Raw genomic sequence first — 18,355 nt, 5'->3', positions numbered from 1 at the left:
GTCAATTGACAGGGCTCTCCCGGCAGTGGGGCGTGGATGTTGTGAGTAACTGATTTGATGTGAAGTAATTGATTTGATATGAAGTAATTGATTTGATGTGTTCTCTTTTCGGTCAACCTGGTGTTTCTCTTTCCGGTTGATTTGTGTCATTTCTCTTCAGCCGATGTGGGTGTTTTCCCTTTCCAGTCGGGCTGATGTTTTTTCCCTCTTAATATTTGACCTATTCAGATCTGTTTGCAGACTATCGCCTTTACTATCCTCTATATAATAAAATATACCTTCAGTCCATTTGTTTGGAGTGGAAAGTGTCTTTTACGTCTCCGATTGAATCCCCGAACCTCTCATAACATAATACGTCTCCGATCGAATCCCCGAACCTCTCATAACAGGCTTCCACTACACACAGCCAAGCCCCATCCTGACAGCTTAACAGCAAGTTCGGATAAGAGCCTCTCGCTGCACCTGCTCTGGCCTCAGCCCGCCAGAGCCACACGGAGCCTGTCTGCCCAGGGGACTCCCGCACACTCCCAGCTCCCAGTGGAGGCAGAGCCGGGTCTGTTCCTAACACAGCACACAGTGCTCCTTTCATCTCTCTCAATGAAAGAAACATGGAAAAGACCAAGAAAAAGGTAAAAGAAGGAGTGACTAAGCAAAGTTTGTACTTATTTAATAAGAAAATTGCTTCTTTAAAAAAATAGTGTCTTCAGGTCCGGTGGGTGGCACAGCGGTTAAGTGCTCGCGCTCCGCTTCAGCGGCCCAGGGTTCGCACGTTCAGATCCCGGGCGCCCACCGATGCACCGCTTGTCAAGCCATGCTGTGGCGGCATCCCATATAAAGTAGAGGAAGATGGGCACGGATGTTAGCCCAGGGCCAATCTTCCTCAGCAAAAAAGAGGAGGATTGGCCACAGACGTTAGCTCAGGGCTAGTCTTCCTCACAAAAAAAAAAAAAAAAAGTCTCTTTACATGCTGAAGTGTATGTAGTCTACACACAAGCTGAAAAGAGATTTGCGGCAGGTTCTCCCTGGATGAAAACGCAGTGATGCAGGTCTCCAGATCCTGAGGTTGCGAGGCCAGAGCTAGGCTCTCCTGTCTCAGCGAGGAATGCAGCCCTATCGCAGACCAACTCCAAGACGCTCTGGTGGGCGGCCCGTGCCTCAGTCGCTGTCTCCGTCCCCTTCACTGCCTTCCAGGGGGCTGGGGACCTGCAAACGAGAGCAGACAGGAGAGCGGCTGTGTGGGCCACCGCCCGGGGTGGGCACGTCCTGTGACGAGGGCTGCCAGAGCTGCCCACGGCGGGCTCAGCATCAGGAGCCCGTCTGCCAAGCCTGCCTTGTCGGGAATGAAGTGTTTGTTCTCAGCCTCCTTCTCTTAACTGGTTCCAGAACCTGACTCAAGCAGGGAAAGCCAAGAGCTGGGGACAAGAAGGGGTTCTTGATTGGGCTCCTTCAGAACCCCAGAGGCTGCAATGACCTCGGGGACATACAATTGGGCTACTCCAAAACTGGACACGTGTAGGCCCCTTGGCAGAGTGTAAAGACAGCAGACGGTCAGAAGCTTCTATTCGTGGGAATCAGGCGGAGGGCAAAGTCTGAACCCGAGGTCAGATCTGCACATGTGCTCCATTTGGCATCATAGTGCTTGGGAAAATTAATAACCATCACATTTAAAGGATGAAGATTTCACATAAGATTCTGGAATGCCAGTTTCTCTTGAAAACAGTTAAGTTCTAACAACACTGAGCCCCCCTTCCCGTGCGGCCACCACTAGCTAGCGCTGAGCTGTAATAGCCCCCTTCACATGGAACAAGAGCTCGCCTGTTGCCACAGTCTCCAACAATCCGTATCGCCTCCCTGACAGTGCCATTTATCGTCTGACCTGCACTCCTGCTTTCCTTACACCCAGCCCACTTCACTTGCTCTCCTGACCTGTATGCACGTAAGTTTACCAGCCCAGGTGTGGAGGAAGGACAACGTTTTAATCTAGATAATGGGAAGAAATCTCCCAGAGCTCCCGGTGGGAATTTCACCCTTTGAAAACCTGCTGGGCCGCCACGAGGAACATGGGCTCTGAGGACCTCAGTCACCCAGGGCACAGAAGAATTGAGAGCTACAGTAAAACTCCAACTTGAGATGCTTTTAGCTCCAGCGCCTCACATCAGGGCTGTTCTCCTTCTAAGATACAGTCAGTAGTTAGCTAACTGGCGAGTTAACTTCGAGCCGGGTCCCTGGGAGGTAAATGAAGCAAGCCGGCCCCAGTGCTCATGGAGCAGAGCCGGCAGAGCAGAGGACTCCGGGAGGGCTGGGCCGAAGTACAGCCTTACCCAGACGGCCTTCCCCTTCCAGACGGGGGGCCACTGTGGGGCCCGGAGAGGAAGGCCACCCAGAGCGGGCAAAGAGAACGCCCGGCAGCTGAGCATCCCGGGCGCCTCTCAAGTGACTCCACGTCTGGAGTGGGTTTAACGACAGACGTGTGCTAACCAAACAGCAGCATCTACCCGAGGAAGTCCTACTGTCACCTCCATCTCACAAACGGCAAGACAGGCCACCGAGCATGTCCCTCAACCAGGGTCACTACGCACTGAGTGGGGAGCGAGCACAAGGCAGCGTTTTGGGTCACTGGCCACTCGGTCCTAAACCCTGGCCCTGCTCCTCCCATTGCTGTGCAACCTTGGGGGAATGACACACCTCTCTGTGCCTCAGCTTGCTCATCTATACGAGGGGCACAAAGACACCAGTGCACGGTGGGTTAGAAGCTTAGCCACAGAGAGCGACAGATGTGGACAAGCACTTGGCTGAGCTTGTGGAAGGGCCCGCACCAGCCCCGTGGCCCCAGCCCCACCTCGGCGCCTGGGCCGGCTGCCGCGTGGGCAGTGGCGCTGAAGTCGTGCACGGGCAGGGTGCTCAGCCACTGCGCCATGGACCTCTCGTGCCGCTCAGTGCTGACGATGGTGGGGTAGATGTGCTGCTCCTTGAAGGCCGCGACCTCCGCCTCCTCGCGCGCCCAGTCCAGCGGCTCGTGCAGTCCGTCATTGCCGAAGCGCTGGTTGTACTTCTCAAAGTGCACCCGCTCCAGGACGAGGCCAAGCCCCGGCGCCTTGGGCACGTCCACCTTCGCCTCCCCCCAGCTGCGCTCCAGCACGCTCTCGGGGGCATAGCCCTTGACGATGGCCACCACCAGGCCGACCATCTTCCTGATCTGGTGCGTCATGAAGCTCTGCCCCTTCACCTTGATCACCGCAAACTCCATGCCCTCCCGCACGAAGGGCTCCTCGCAGTACATGTCCAGGATGTAGCGCTGGGCGCTGGGCTCCCGGGGCCCCTTCTGCGAGGTGAAGTTGTGGAAGTTGTGGGTGCCCTTGTAGCAGGCGAGGAGCCTGTTCACCCTCTGCAGCGTCTCCGCGCTCAGCCGGTAGGTCTCGTCCTGCACGTCGCGGTCCTTGTGGGCGAAGGCAAACGTGGGCAGCATGTAGAAGTAGGTCCTGGCGTCACATTTGTTCTTGGAGTTGAAGCCGCCCGTGACTCTCTTCAGTCCTTGGGGGAGAAAAAGTAAATGAGGAGGAAGGCATCTAAGGCACCAAGTGTGCTGACCAGGTCTGAGCACCGGCATCTCTACTCCCGAACGTGGACGGGTCCTAAAGAGACCCGGCTTCCGTGCACTAAATCCTAAGCCTGCGGACGCGCCATCTCAGAGGTAAACAAATCAACACAACAAACACTTCAGTGTGTGTTAAAGCCCAGGGCTGGCCTAGGTGCAGGGAGATCCTGCTCTTGCCCTTGCCCTGCGCTGACTCGGAGCTGCTCCCGCTCTGCGTGCAGACTAAACTACGCTGTGGACCAGGAGTGTGACAATGACCCAGAACCCACTCGCTACAAGTTATTCTGCAGGTGAGGCCACAGAGGCAGCACCGTGTTCAATAGCAAAAACAAAATGGAAACTTAAAAAGTCCAGCAATAGGAAAATGATCAAATATACTCTAGAATATTTGTAGAATGAGAGGAGGCAGCCCCTGAAGATCAGAAGCAAGTCCCCAGGAACTGAGGCTCGGTCTCCTCCCAGAGACCCAGCACCTTGAGGGCTCTCAGCACCCACAGATGATCAATAAATATTTGACTATGAAGTGAAAAAATAAAAACAGCAAAATGAAGAACTACATGCAGGGGGATTCCATTTGTGGGAAGAATGGAAACACACGTATGTCTGTATTTGTATGGAAACTTTCTGGAAGAGTAGCAAGAACCATTAGCGAGGATGGTTTCCAGGAGCCAGGGACGAGGAAGCGCTCTCCTTGTCCCTGGACACACTTGGTGACGCAAGTGTCCTCAGGAAGGGAGCTGCAGTCATAACCCAAGAGTGTCGGGCCACTGGGTTACAAGGATTCAACCTCACAAGGAGATTGACTTAAAACCCAACTCTGGTCTCCTATCTACAAGGGTCGATGTGGACTCCACAGCCCGACGAGCAGCGGGGTGCCTCCAGGCAGGGCGCCTGTCCAGCCCTGGGGCTGCTGGTTCAAGGCAGCTGCGACCTTGGGAGCATCTGCACAGTGGTGCCTGTTTTGTGTCCACCATTGTGTTTGACTTTCGGGTAACTTTAGTTTTGTTTTTTTCTCTCTGCGTTAAAAATTCAATTTCAGGGCCAGCTCCGTAGCTTAGCGGTTAAGTGCACACGCTCCACTACTGGCGGCCCAGGTTCAGATCTGGGCACGCACCGACGCACCGCTTGTCTGGCCATGCTGAGGCCGCGTCCCACAGACAGCAACTAGAAGGATGTGCAACTATGTCATACAAATATCTAATGGGGCTTTGGGGAGAAAAAGGGGAAAAAAAAATTCAATTTCATCAACACTGAGCATCGCGAGTACGCTTTGGGCACATCGTTTTAGTTGTGCAGGACGTAATTGCCAGGAGAGGCGGGAAAGTGCTGTCAGACAAGCACAATCCTGGGCCATTAATGAGGGAAAGTGCCGTTATATAACAAGTAGTGCTAACTATGAAATAGTTGTGTACGGGGTATGGTATTGTTTTAGCAAACTGGGGAATAATCTGTGGAACACATTAAAATATTTCCTGTGGAAATGAATGGTAAAAGGTATCAAATGGAACTTTAAGAGAATTTACTCCAGGAGGAGTTTTTCAGGAGGGACTTTTCCTCACGAGGCAGAGAAAGACCACAGTATGATAAAAATAAAACTATATTATATGAAAAATAAATTCAATAGTGGGCAAAGTAATCAACAAGGGTTACTGACGCTGCGTTAAGAATCCTGTTTACATGGGGCCAGCCTGGTGGCATAGTGGTTAAGTTCAAGTGCTCCACTTTGGCGGCCTGGGGTTCACAGGTTCGAATCCCAGGTGCGGACCGACATATCGCTCATCAAGCCATGCTGTGGAGGCGTCCCGCATACAAAGTAAAGGCAGACGGGCAGAGATGTTAGCTCAAGGCCAATCTTCCTCAGCAAAAAGAAGAAGACTGGCAACAGGTATTAGCTTAGGTCCAATCTTCCTCACCAAAAAAAAAAAAAAAAAAAAAGAATCCTGTTTACAGAAACTTATATATAATGTACACCTGAAATTACACAGTTATAAACCAATAAGACCTCAATAAAATGAAAAAAAAAAAGAAAACAAACAAAAGAATCCTGTTTATAACTTGTACCAAATGTTCATAGCAACTTGATTTGTAATAGCCCAAAACTGGAGACACCCCAAATGTCCCTCACCAGGTAATGGACAAACAATTATGGCAAATCCACACAATGGGACACCATGCGGCAATATAAAGGAACACACTGCATAGACACAACGGGAAGGAATCGTTAACTAGGCTCTATGAAAGAACCCAGACAAAAGAGTACATATACTATGATTCCATTTACACAGAGCTTTAAAAATACAAACTAATCTATAGTGACAGTAAGCAGATCAGCGGTTGCCTGGTGAGGACAGGGGCAGGGGTGGGTCCCCATCTTCTGGGGGTGACGGAGAGGCTCAGTGTCTTAACTGGGATGGTTTCAGAGGTGTACACACATATCAAAGCTTCTTCATTGTATGCTGAAATATGTGGTTTACTATATGTCAGTTATAATAACTGACATACAATAAGTGCATTTTAAATGCATGAAAGTGCATTTTATTTATTGTTTTATTTTTATTTTTTTGTGAGGAAAATTAGCCCTGAGCTAACATCTGCCAATCCTCCTCTTTTTTGCCGAGGAAGACTGGCCCTGGGCTAACATCTGCACCCATCTTCCTCTACTTTATATGGGACACCACCACAGCACGGCTTGACAAGCGGTGCGTTGGTGCACACCCAGGATCTGAACCCCAGGCTGCCGCAGCGGAGCACACACACTTAACCGCTATGCCACCAGGCTGGCCCCTAAAAGTGCATTTTAAAAAGCACTTAAAAATTTTTTTTAATTGGCTGCTTAAAGAAAAAATAACAACAACATAGTATGGGGTTTATAACATATATAGACACAAAATAGACATCCACAACAGCACAAAGGCCAAGAGGGGAGAGATGCAACTATGTTGTTGTAGTTTTTAGACTATACACAAAGTGGTATGGCTTCATTTGAAACAGACTGTGGTAAGTTAGAGACAGATGCTTTAACCCAGGACTGGCAAACTAGGCCCAAAACAATGAATATTTTTGTACAGCCTGTGAGCAAAGACGGAAAGGGTGGTTTAAAAAAAATACATGCAGGGGCAAGCCTGGTGGTGTAGCGGTTAAGTGCATGTGCTCCGCTGCGACAGCCCGGGGTTTGGATTCCAGGCACGCACTGACGCACCGCTTGTCAAGCTATGCTGTGGCAGCGTCCCATATAAAGTGGAGGAAGACTGGCACAGATGTTAGCCCAGGGCCAGTCTTCCTCAGCAAAAAGAGGAGGATTGGCCACAGATGTTAGCTCAGGGCTGATCTTCCTCACACACACACACAAAAATAATAAATAAATAAATAAACTTAAAAAATAATAATAATAATTAAATAAACTACATGCAACAGAAACCATAATCTGTGTGGCCACAAAGTCTAAAATATTTTGCTGCCTGGCCTTCAACAGAAAAAGTTTGCCAATCCTTGCTTTAAACCCCAAAGCAATCATTAAAAACCCACAGCGAGTTATAGCTAACAAGGCAACCAAGGTGATACTTAAACGGAATTATAACAACTATCAATTAACCCAAAAGAAAGCAGAAAAAGAAGAAAAGGGAAACAAATGCCAGATGGAACAAAGAGAGACAGATGGCAAGAGCTACACCAGCCATCCCAATACCACACTAAACATAAATGGCATATAAACGCCACTTAAAAGGCAGAGTCAGACTGGATTAAAAAAAAAAACAAGACCTAAAAATCCCATTTATCAAGCCTGTTCTAAAAGGGAATAATCGCCTGTTTTAACTTTACCAAATATGGACTTTTATATCTCCAGTGTTAGGTTAACACAGGCTTGTACAGCACCAAGGCACTGCAATCAGGGGACGTGGAAAGTCTGTCAATCCAGCTGCATCCCTTTCTGAAGGAGGTGGGAATACTGAACTCTTTGAGCAGATGACTCATAATCACTCCTTCCAACTATTAAGCAACAAGTCTGTTGTCTTAACTCTGCACCAGAGAAATTTGGTGACAGAAGAAATTTCGTGTCTCTGCGAGACCAGCCACCACCCTTGTGCAGCCCCTGCACAGCAAGGCTTACCCAATATCCGAATGTGAGACGGAAGGTGGCTGTTGATCTTTTCTAAAATGTCGTCAATCAGCCACACCTTCAGGGACACCACCTGGCCAGCTGCGGACACACCCTGCAAAGGAAGCAGAACGGGCAGGAGAGGCCAGCTGGGCCTTGCTCTTTAAGCACAACACTCTGCAAGGTGATCTTTTAAACAGAATAACCCCATGAACATCTTTTCATGGAGGAATTCTGCTCTTAGAAACACATCTGGGGCTGGTACGGTGGTGTAGCGGTTAAGTGCATGTGCTCTGCTGCTGGCGGCCCGGGTTCAGATCCTGGGCGCACACCCAGTTGCACCGCTTGTCAGGCCATGCTGTGGCGGCGTCTCACATAAAGTGGAGGAAGATGGGCATGGATGTTAGCTCAGGGCCAGTCTTCCTCAGCAAAACGAGGAGGGTTGGCAGATGTTAGCTCAGGGCTGATCTCCCTCACACACACACACAAAATGCCTCTGAAGGGAAGAACCAGGTAGAAGCACAAGGCTCTATATACCAAGGGAGAGAGTGCAGCCTAACTTACAGAATATTACAAACGACTTCAAAGCCCCACAAAACTTAAACCAAGGAACATATGACGTTATGCAGAGAGGAAACAAAGCCCCACCTCAGATGTGACTCTCAGCAACTTGGGAAAAAAGAAAATGCAACTGAGACGAGAGAACTGCGAGGCAAAGCAAGGAAGAGATCACCATCTAAGTCACAACAGAGTTATCCTGTGGGGCAGCGGGGTCATGACTCAGACAGGGATGGGGTGCTGGTTACACAGGTAAAAACGATCAGGCTCTACAGTGAAGATGAGTGCACTTTACCATCTGCATATTATATGTTTTTTTCTAAAAGCAAGTTTCATAAAAGTCAAGACCGTAGTAACTTGCAGGGAGAGGGAAGAGGTGTGATTCAGAAGTGGACAAGGAGGGCCCCTGGGATGGGGCAGGGTCCTGTGTTGACCTCAGCCGGGACTACCCAGGCGTCCACCTTAGAATCACGTTTTACGGGCGGGCCCCGTGGCTTGGCGGTTAAGTGCGTGCGCTCTGATGCTGGCGGCCCGGGTTCGGATCCCGGGCGCGCACTGACGCACTGCTTCTCCAGCCACGCTGAGGCTGCGTCCCACATACAGCAACTAGAAGAATGTGGAACTATGACATACAGCTATCTACTGGGGCTTTGGGGGAAAAATAAATAAATAAATAAAATTATATATAAAAAAACGTTTTACTTTACATGGATGTTATGAGAACCTTTCTGTGTATCATCGTCACATTTTCTAGAAAGATTTAAAAAATATATGCAAAGAAAACAGACCATAGTGCAGCACATGTAATATTCCTGCCACAAAAACTCTATCTGAATCAAGTCATGAGAACAATCAGGTAAGTCCAGATTGCGGACAGTCTTCAAAACGACTGGCCTGAACTGTCAAAACATCACATCAGGAAAGACAGAAAGGAGGCAAGGAGACTCAAGGAAACTCAAAAGACATGACAACTGAACACAACCAATGCCCCTGTGTTAGGTGCTGGATCAATAACAAAAACCAAAGCACGTTAGGAAATGGGATCATGTCAACGCTGAACTACCCAAGGGTGCTAGTTACACTGAGGGCTCAGACACGGCCTCGTCCTTAGGAGACTAATCCTGATGTGTTTCAGGGTGAAAGGTGATGGTGCCTACAACTTACTCTCAAAGGGTTCTGTTTTTTTTTTTTGTGAGGAAGATCAGCCCTGAGCTAACATCCATGCCAATCCTCCTCTTTTTGCTGAGGAAGACCGGCTCTGAGCTAACAACCGTGCCCATCTTCCTCTACTTTATGTGGGAGGCCGCCACAGCATGGCTTGACAAGTGGTGCATGCCCGGGATATGAACCCAGGCTGCCAACAGCAGAGCGTGCGCACTTAACCGCTACGCCACGGGGCTGGCCCCCAAAGGGTTCTGTTTAAAGAGAAAAAAAGGAGGTAGACAAATAGAAAACAAATATGGCAAAACTTCATCACTGCTGAATCTAGGGGAAGACTCTTTGGGCATTCACCGCATTGTTGCCGAGACTTCTGAAGGTTTGAAATTCTTCCAAATAAAAAATTGGGGGGGGCCGGCCCCGTGGCGTAGCGGTTAAGTTTGCGCACTCCGCTTCAGCAGCCCAGGGTTCGCTGGTTCGGATCCCGGGCGGGGACCCCCTCACTGCTCATCAGGCCATGCAGAGGTGGCATCCCACGTAGAGGAACTACAACTATGATACACAACTATGTACTGGGGCCTTGGGGAGAAAAAAGAAAAAGAGGAAGATTGGCAACAGATGTTAGCTCAGGGCCAATCTTCCTCAAAAAAAAAAAAAAATTGGAGAGGAAAAAAAAAAAGACAAAAACTAAACTGGTGAGATGTTATACAAGCCAAATTCACCATACTCCAGACCCACACTCTCTAATACTGAGGCATTTGGGGGCTACTGAGTGCATGAAACAGGCTGTTCTGAATTGAGGTGCTGTTAGTGGGAAATACACAATGGATTTCAAAGACTTAGTACAAAAAACGAATGGAAATATGTCTCATTGCTAATCTTTTTGCATTCATGATGTTGAAATAAGAATATTCTGGACACGCTGGTGGGGATGGGGTGATAGCTAAAGGATACGGGGATCTTTTAGGGATGATGAAAATGTTCCAAGATTGACTGTGTGATGGCCGCACAACTCTGCAAACACACTAGAAACCATCGAATTGCACACAATAAATGGGCAAATTGTATGGGAGTGAATTATATCTCAATAAAGCTATTTTTTTTAATCTAAAGCAAAAACTAACAAAATGTTATCATTTGTTCGTCCGAGGGGCTGGATGCCTGGTGTTGGGATGTTAGTGTCAGAGGTTTTCACTTCTTTAGGTTCCCCAAATTGTAAGAAAGAAAACACATTAGAATAAAACCATCTAATAACAGTGCAAATTAAAATAAATGCTAGCACCATATTTTGAAATGCTCTCTTTATTAGCTCAGGGAAATGTCTACTTTTTTTCTGCCTTGAAAACAATCAGAGAGCTGTAAATGGAAGAATTAAAGAGGAAACGAAAACCATGAAGAACCACAGGACCCCTTCCTTGAGCCATCAGTTACGTTATCACGTCACCTACGAGAAGGGAACGTGTGGGTCTCGTTTTCCTTCTTACCTGTCTGTGCAATGGCTCCAGTTCTGGGGTTCTGGCCCAGGCCTTCGGATCCCAGGGGACCTGTGTACCTTTGAAACTAGATGTTATTCCGATTCCCAGGACCCTGACCTGCAAAAGGCTACGTCTGGGACAGATTCCCACTGACCTAGGAGGCTGCAGAGGTGCATTCTGAGCCAGGGTTTCTGAGGGGCAGGGTGAAAGGTGTGGCGTGCATTGTGTTTTATACCTACTAGATGGGGCCGGCCCTGTGGCTTAGCGGTTAAGTGCGTGCGCTCTGCTGCTGGGGGCCCGGGTTCGGATCCTGGGCGTGCACCAACACACTGCTTCTCCGGCCGTGCTGAGGCCACGTCCCACATACAGCAACTAGAAGGATGTGCAGCTATGACATACAACTATCTACTGGGGCTTTGGGGGGAAAATAAATAAATAAATAATCATACCTACTAGAGAAGAGCTTACGTTCTCTGTGCCCTGTTGTCCTACTTGCCGGCACCCAGGCCCTGCCTCGGCGACACCCCTCCATTCTCCTGTGGGGAGCCCCTACCCATACCAGTCCTACACTCAGAAACGTGGCGTGGCGGGACCACCCAGCACAGCTGCCATGCTGGCGAGTGACTGCACCTGGGACAGATGCACAAGCCAATCAGACAGAGGGACTTGATCTTGTGACTGAGTGGACAGGGCTAGCCCACAGGCACCCCTGGCTCCTGAGTTCACAAGATGTGGCTCATGTGATAGAGATGTGCGGTGACTGTGGAATACACACTGGATTTCAGGGACTTGGCACACAGACCCAAAGAATGGAAAATATATCCCGTTGATTGTTTTTTATATTGATTACACGTTAAGACAAGACTATCCTGGATATACTGAGTTAAACAAAATCGATTATTAAAACCAATTTTCTCTTTCCTTTTGACTGTAGCTACTAGAAAAGGTAACATCACAAGTGTGGCTTCACTTTGCAGCCACACGATCCGATCTGCACTGGGAGCCTGAGATGGATGGATCTAAGGCCGGAGATGTCATGACCACCATGCCACCTGCAGGGGCGACAGAGGAGAAGGCACAGACCGCGAGGACACAGAGTCTTGCCAGCGGCGAGCACCTCACGTCCTGCAACACCTGGGCTGGAAATGCTCCTGGGCGTCGCAGTAACACAAGGCAACAACTTTCTTTGCATTTAAACTAGCTTGATTTGTGCATCTGTCATTCGTAACCAAGAGTCTTGACAGATAAAGACACTAGGATGGAAAGTGGGACGAGGGCAGTCAAAGACAAAACACAGACCAGCAGGCCCAGGTGCCACTTGTGCCTGCAGAGACAGGCACCTACCTTGTCTGTCCGGGCGCACCGCTGGAAGGACATTTTCCTCATGTCTTCACCATGATTTTCAGGAATACAGCCTGACCGGACCAGGGCGGACACCAAGTCATCCTCGATGGTCTTGAATTGCGAGGACCCAACATTCCTCTGAGGAAAAGAGAAGAAAACAAATTGTTTTTCAGTCACTACCCACACATCAGGGGCCCTGGGTGCAGGCTGCTCCAGGTAGGGGGCCTGTGGAGTGTGCCCACACCTGTGGCCGTAGGGACACACTGCAGCTCTTCCTCCACCCATGCCAAGTAGGAAAGCTACCTGGGGGTACCCACAGTCTCTAGAAACTCCCCACCCTGGGCAGCCAGGTGAAACAACCAACAATAGGCATCACCTGAGACACCGTTTCCTCCCTCCTGGTCAGATCTGAGACCAGTACTCCTCCTGCTGGACACCCATCTGTCTGCAGCACCCAGCTGCAGAGGGACACCCCCCTCATCACTGCAGGAAGGGGGGCCCCTTGGCTCAAAGGGGGAAACCCACCCCAGGATACCGCCAGCAGGGGCTGGGTTTGGCATCCCTGGCATTTCCCAAACCCTTCAGTCCATGTGACCAGCCTGTACAACCTCCCGTGATTACTGAATACCAGGGAAAGACACCCACTGCTTCTAGAACCTCCCTAATGCTATCCATCTCAGCTTGCCCTAACCATAACCCAGTGCCTGCAGGACCCTATGACATTAGTGAGATCAGCATCCTGACTATTCTCAGAGGAAACCTTTCCAACACAAGCGACACAAGGGCCTGCGAGCACTTCGCCAAGACCCAACACAGCAGTGAAGTTCTTCCCAAAGTCTACCTTACAGTTCCCACGGCAATTTAGGTACAATCCCTTTACTCAGCATCAAGTAATAAATGCTCCTCAAATGATGGGAATGGATATCAACAAACAGGGATAGGGCCAAGGCAGTGAGGAAGGTGGCCGAGTGGTGACATCTACGCTATAGGTGGGAGGTGATGGAAGGTGGGGGGGAAAAAACAGAGATAACAACACTTCCACATATCTCAATTTGTCCTTCTGTCAGCCCTGTGAGCTACTGTCACTCTCCACACCCTTTTCCCTATTGGGGAAACTGAGGCAAAAAGAAGATGATGGACATTTTCTCAAAGTTCTCAAGACAGCACCTAAGGCAAAAACCCATGTAATCAAAATCACCCTCAAAAAAGCATTTCAGTCATCCACAAGGAACAGCAGAGGTGGTCTCTGTTCCTACTAAGGCTGGGGGCTAAGTTACACTGAAGGAACGTTTTCTGACCCATAGTCACAGTCTCCCAGTGGTCACGAGATTAGTTTCATGGGTGTGACCTATACTACTTGTGTAAAAATAAAATAGGATGCGAAGCATCTTATTACTACTATTATTCACGTAAAAGTTACCATAACTCTTGGTAAGGTTACGCATTGTTTTCTCTTTCTTTCTTTCTTTTTTCATGAGGAAGATTAGCTCTGAGCTAACATCCGTGCCCATCTCCCTCTACTTTATACGTGGGATGCCTGCCACAGCATGGCTTGGTAAGCAGTGCGTAGGTCCGCACCCAAGATCCGAACCTGCGAACCCCGGGCCGCTGAAGCAGAGCATGCAAACTTAACCGCTACGCCACCGGGTCGGCCCCAACAGTGAATTTCTTACTGTGAGTCAAGCTTAAAGAAGTTTAAAGAACAAAGAACCAAAGTTTAAGAGCTACAGAGTTGACTACGAGGAACAAGAAGAAAATCTACGTGCATTTGCAGGCCATCTAGATCCTCTGGCTTTCAGAGCAGAATCAAACTGATGGGCTGGGTAGAGAATTCTGCAGCGTGATTGCTTGTCCACACTCTGTCACCTTAACGTACCTGACAAACACTAACAGCCGATTCTGAGCTTCCTCGGCGCTATCCACGGTTCTCAGAACACAGCACCAGTGAGCCTGCTGAGTCTTCATGCCCCAGAGTCGCTGCTGTGACCGCCCCACCCCACAGACGAGGGAAGGCGGCAGTGAGAGTTTCAATCACTTGCTCAAGGCCACAGCACTGGTCAGTGGCAGAGCTAGCCCCTGCACCACCTCCGGCCAGACCTGGCCCCTGCACCACCTCCGACCAGAGCTGGCCCCTGCACCACCGCCGACCAGAGCTGGCCCCTGCACCACCGCCGACCAGAGCTGGCCCCTGCACCACCGCCGACCAGAGCTGGCCCCTTCACCACCTCGGGAGACGCGGGAAAGCCCCAGCACAGCATCTCAGGTGGATGGATTCCAATCTACATCCTGCTTGATGGGACCCACACGACAACTGTGAAAAGTGGGGGAGAAGAACAAGCCCCATTTCCTGTGGTTTCCTGTTATGGCCTGACTGGATCATCGTCACTCTAATGTCCCTACTCAAAGCTACACGGCGGTCACGAGAGGAGTCAGAGCTGGGCTGGCCCGCGGCGCCCTCACCTGCATGCCGTGGTAGCCCTTCCCCGAGTAGGCCATGAGCAACACAATCTTCCGCTTGGGCAGCTTCCTGCGCTGCTCCCCGAACTCGGCGCCGCTGCTCTTGAGCTTTTTCGCCTGCTGCTCCGTTTCCTCCCAGGTCCTGGCCCCGCCCTGCCAGCCACTCTGGGCCTTCCTGTCCTGCTCCTGCCCGGCCCCCACGGGGGCGGGGGCCTTCACGTTCCCAGCCATGGGGGGCGACCTGAAAAGTCAGGGCGAGTGTGAGCACAAGAAGCCCGGGAGTTCGAATCCCAGCGCGGCGCTCACTGCAGACTCGCCCCACAGCGGCAGGGCCTGGGTTTCCCCGAGAAACCGGCCGGTGACAGCACTTGGCGTGCAGTCCGGCTCAGGGGCGTCACGAGCCGCCCGGGGCGCGACAAGTGCGTGGTCATTACCAGAGGAGGCGCGGTCCCAGGCGCGGGGTCCACGGTCCGCAGGCTCTCCTCAGGGCCCCGGCCGCCGCCCGCAGGCTGCGGACCCCCATGCACGGCCAGCAGTGGCGGGGGGCACGCGCCCGACCCCGACCTCCTCCGGGAGCCCCGACGCCCCAGCCCCACTCCTCCTGACCTCCGACCTCCCCCGGCACCCCCGACCCGTCCCTCTTGATCTCCGGCCTCCCCCGGAACCCTCCCACGCTCCAGCCCCGCCCGCGGCTAACCTCCGACGACCCCTACCCCTAGGCTGACCTCTGACCTCCCCGTCCCTCCTGCTCCCCCCTCGACCTCAGCCCCACCCGACCAGCTTCCCCTCGACAGACGGGGAGACCCCAACGGCCCCGCCAGGACTAGAGGGGCGCGTCCCCACCCGGCCCCACTCACGGCGCCGGGGACTGAGCGCCAGCCGGACCACGTGGGCGAAGGCGGAAGTGGAGCGCGCGGCGGATGGCGGCCCGGCGCGGACAAAAGTCTTCCGGGCGTGACTGGGCGGGGCTTCCCTGCCGCAGGCCGCGGCTGCGCGACTCAGAGGGACGACTGTCCTGGCAGCTAAGACTCACGTGGCTGTGTTCCGTGTTTCCTGTGTTAACTCACTCAATCCTCTCCCCGCCCTAAGGAGCAGGCACCATAGGGCCCCCACTACCGAAGCAGAACCTGAGTTGCAGAGAGGTGGAGCCCTCCGCAAGGGCTCGACCAAGTGGCAAAGCACCACCCTGGTCTTTGGAAGGCACGCTTGGCTTGGCAGTGTGCAGACCAGCGCCTTCCCAGACTTTTTATCTCACAAGTCAGTAATAATAAAGCATGTGTTGTGTGCCAGGTGCTGTTCTAGTCGCTTGACACATTGTAGCTTGTTAAATCCTCATGAGACTTTGAGTAAGGTTCCATTGTCCGCATTTTACAGATGAGGCAGCTGAGGCCCAGAGAGGAGCCCAAAAGCCCGGGAGAGTGAGCGTTGTGCTGGGTGCTCACGGGCTTGTGTCAGAGCTCGCAGGAGTGAGGACTCTCTAGGAACCAGTGGAGGACACAGATGGGAAAACCGTCAGCGCTCAAGGGCTTGGGAGGGCGTCTCAACGTCGTCGCAGCTGGGCGGATTGAGCGACAGCACCCAGGAGGAAGACAGTGCAGCCAGAGGCTCGAGGGACTCACAGGGACATCCCTGGAGAGGCACCATTCGGTGGTAGCTGTTTACTGAGACCTCCTCCGTTCCATCCCTTCCAGAGGCTGGGAGAGACCAGGGAGCATGATGGGAGACGACCCCGCCCTCGGGAAGCTTATGTTCAGCAGGGTAGTCCAGGGAGGACAGAACCCGTCAGTAAACAGAGTAACAGGTGCCAGGTGGGAATGAATCACAAGTACTGATGCCCGCCACAGCGCAAGTGACCCCTGAGAACATCATGCTCAGAGAGGAAGCCAGATGCAAAGGCCAACAGCGTGTCATTCATGTGTGTGAACTATCCAGAGGCCAGAGACACACAGGGCATTAGCACTGTGAACCAGCACTCTCTCCTGGACCAAACTCCACTCGGGCTCCTCTCAGCCGTATTAAGAAAGAGCTCACGCAGTTGAGGGGACAGCTCCCCTGTGCTAAACAAGCCCCCAGGACAGCCCTCCCCTCTGAGGAAGGGGCAGAGCCACCTGTGGGTTCCAAGGGGGGAGGAAAGGTCAAGATCACATGGGACCTGGGAGCTCAGGTGGCTGAGCAGCATTAGGAAGCATTGGGTCACCTCCACACAGAGCACCCCACCTTCACACAGCATCCCCACCTTCACAGAGCGCCCCCCACCCTGCTTCCCATATAGATTCCTGGTGCTGGGAATGCTCCTTCCTTGCCCTCAGCCTCTGCAGCTCAGGAGGTGTGAGCCCCTCCCCAGCCCATGGAGGCCCCAGGTTGAGCCAATCCACAAGTGCACGACCTGGACAACTGTGATGGGTCAAGATGGGCCGAGGGACTAAACCAGCCGGTGAGAGCCGGTGACACTTGACCCTGAGACTTGGAGCTGTGCTACCGGGAAAGCAGAATCAGTCTCTCTCCCTGGCCCATATGGACCAGAAGTTCTCGGTGCCAGAACAGAAACCCAGGCCAGGGGGAGGTCAGTCTCAGCACCGACCTAGCCCCTGCTGTGCCAAGTCCAGCCCCTGACTGGGAGAGCCCCAGGCCAGGCCACCAGGCGGGGAGGATGGAGGCATGTGTCCTGTCCGGGCCCTGCCCCAAGGTCCTGTTAGGAGTGGGGCGGGCAGGAAGGTGAGCACCCTGGCTGGTCAGAACTCCACTGTCAGGTGAGAGAGAGGATGAGAGGAAAACAGAGAGGTGACCACCATACCTGCTCCCTCCTCAGAGCCCACCAGCTACAGCGGACGAGCTTGCATCTCTGTTCTCTGGAGGGTAAACTGAGGCCTGTGGGGCTGGCACAGGTGCCCAGGGGGCTGCGATAGGTGGGGGCAGGCAGCCACGCGCAGCCTCCTGGCTGAGGGACCTGTGGGCCTGGGTACACTGTGAATGTGCTGGGAATGTGCAGGGCACATGAGGTCCTTGGACAGGAAGGTGGGAGCCAGCCCCTCCCTCGTGGCCACTGCACTCCCAGGCCCAGCCCACCCCTTACCATCAGGCACCTGCACACGGACCTTTATACAGCTTTAGTCATAATCGCTACAACTTGGAAGCACCAAGCTGCCCTTCGGTGGGGAACGGATAAATAAAACTGCGGTCCATCCAGACAATGCAGTGTTATTCAGCACCAGAAAGAAATGAGCTCTGAAGTCACGAAGAGACACGGAGGAACCTTCAGTGCACATTACTAAGAGAAAGAAGCCAGTCTGAGAAGGCTACGTACTGTGTGATTCCAACGCTAGGACGCGGTGGAAAAGTCACAACCGTGGGGACAGTAAAGAGGTCCGTGGTTGCCAGGGGTCGGGGGAGGGGGAGGAGCAGGTGGAGCAGAGGCCTTTCAGGGCCGTGAAGCTGCTCTGGACGCTGTCGTGGTGGACACGTGTGTCACACATTTGTCCAAACCCACAGGATGTCCAGCACCAACAGTGAGCCCTATGTTTACCCTCAGGTGAACTGTGGACTCTGGGTGATGATGACATGTCAACACAGACTCTCCAGTTGTAACAAGTGTACCCCAGCAGTGTAGGTGTTCACGATAGGGGAAATGGGGGGGCGCAGGGAAGAGGGAGCATACTATATTTTCCTCATGAT

At 52.1% G+C, this 18,355-nt stretch overlaps 1 protein-coding gene across 3 annotated transcripts; it reads right to left on the bottom strand.

Annotated features, from left to right (window-relative positions):
* Positions 1-650: 650 nt before the first annotated feature.
* On the bottom strand, positions 651-15,621 carry PUS1 (pseudouridine synthase 1). Of its 3 annotated transcripts, none has more exons than XM_087423499.1 (6): positions 15,541-15,621; positions 14,687-14,924; positions 12,227-12,364; positions 7,704-7,806; positions 2,840-3,531; positions 651-1,203 (listed from the first exon to the last, which is right to left on the bottom strand). In XM_087423499.1, exons 2-6 carry the CDS (start codon positions 14,912-14,914, stop codon positions 1,156-1,158), a joined length of 1,209 nt encoding a protein of 402 aa, XP_087279625.1. In that variant the 5' UTR covers positions 14,915-14,924; positions 15,541-15,621; the 3' UTR covers positions 651-1,155. The 3 variants fall into 3 exon arrangements, with proteins under 3 accessions (XP_087279625.1, XP_087279624.1, XP_087279626.1); XM_087423498.1 differs by lacking the exon at positions 15,541-15,621 and adding an exon at positions 15,118-15,275; XM_087423500.1 differs by lacking the exons at positions 12,227-12,364; positions 14,687-14,924; positions 15,541-15,621 and adding exons at positions 10,892-10,999; positions 11,122-11,921.
* Between the last annotated feature and the right edge of the window lie 2,734 nt (positions 15,622-18,355).

This window comes from Ceratotherium simum, chromosome 35 (assembly GCF_057802395.1).
Source record: "Ceratotherium simum simum isolate JZ-2026a chromosome 35, ASM5780239v1, whole genome shotgun sequence".
NCBI lineage: Eukaryota > Metazoa > Chordata > Mammalia > Perissodactyla > Rhinocerotidae > Ceratotherium > Ceratotherium simum.
Note: the sequence above shows the minus strand (reverse complement) of the source record. Positions and strands in the feature narration are given on the sequence as shown.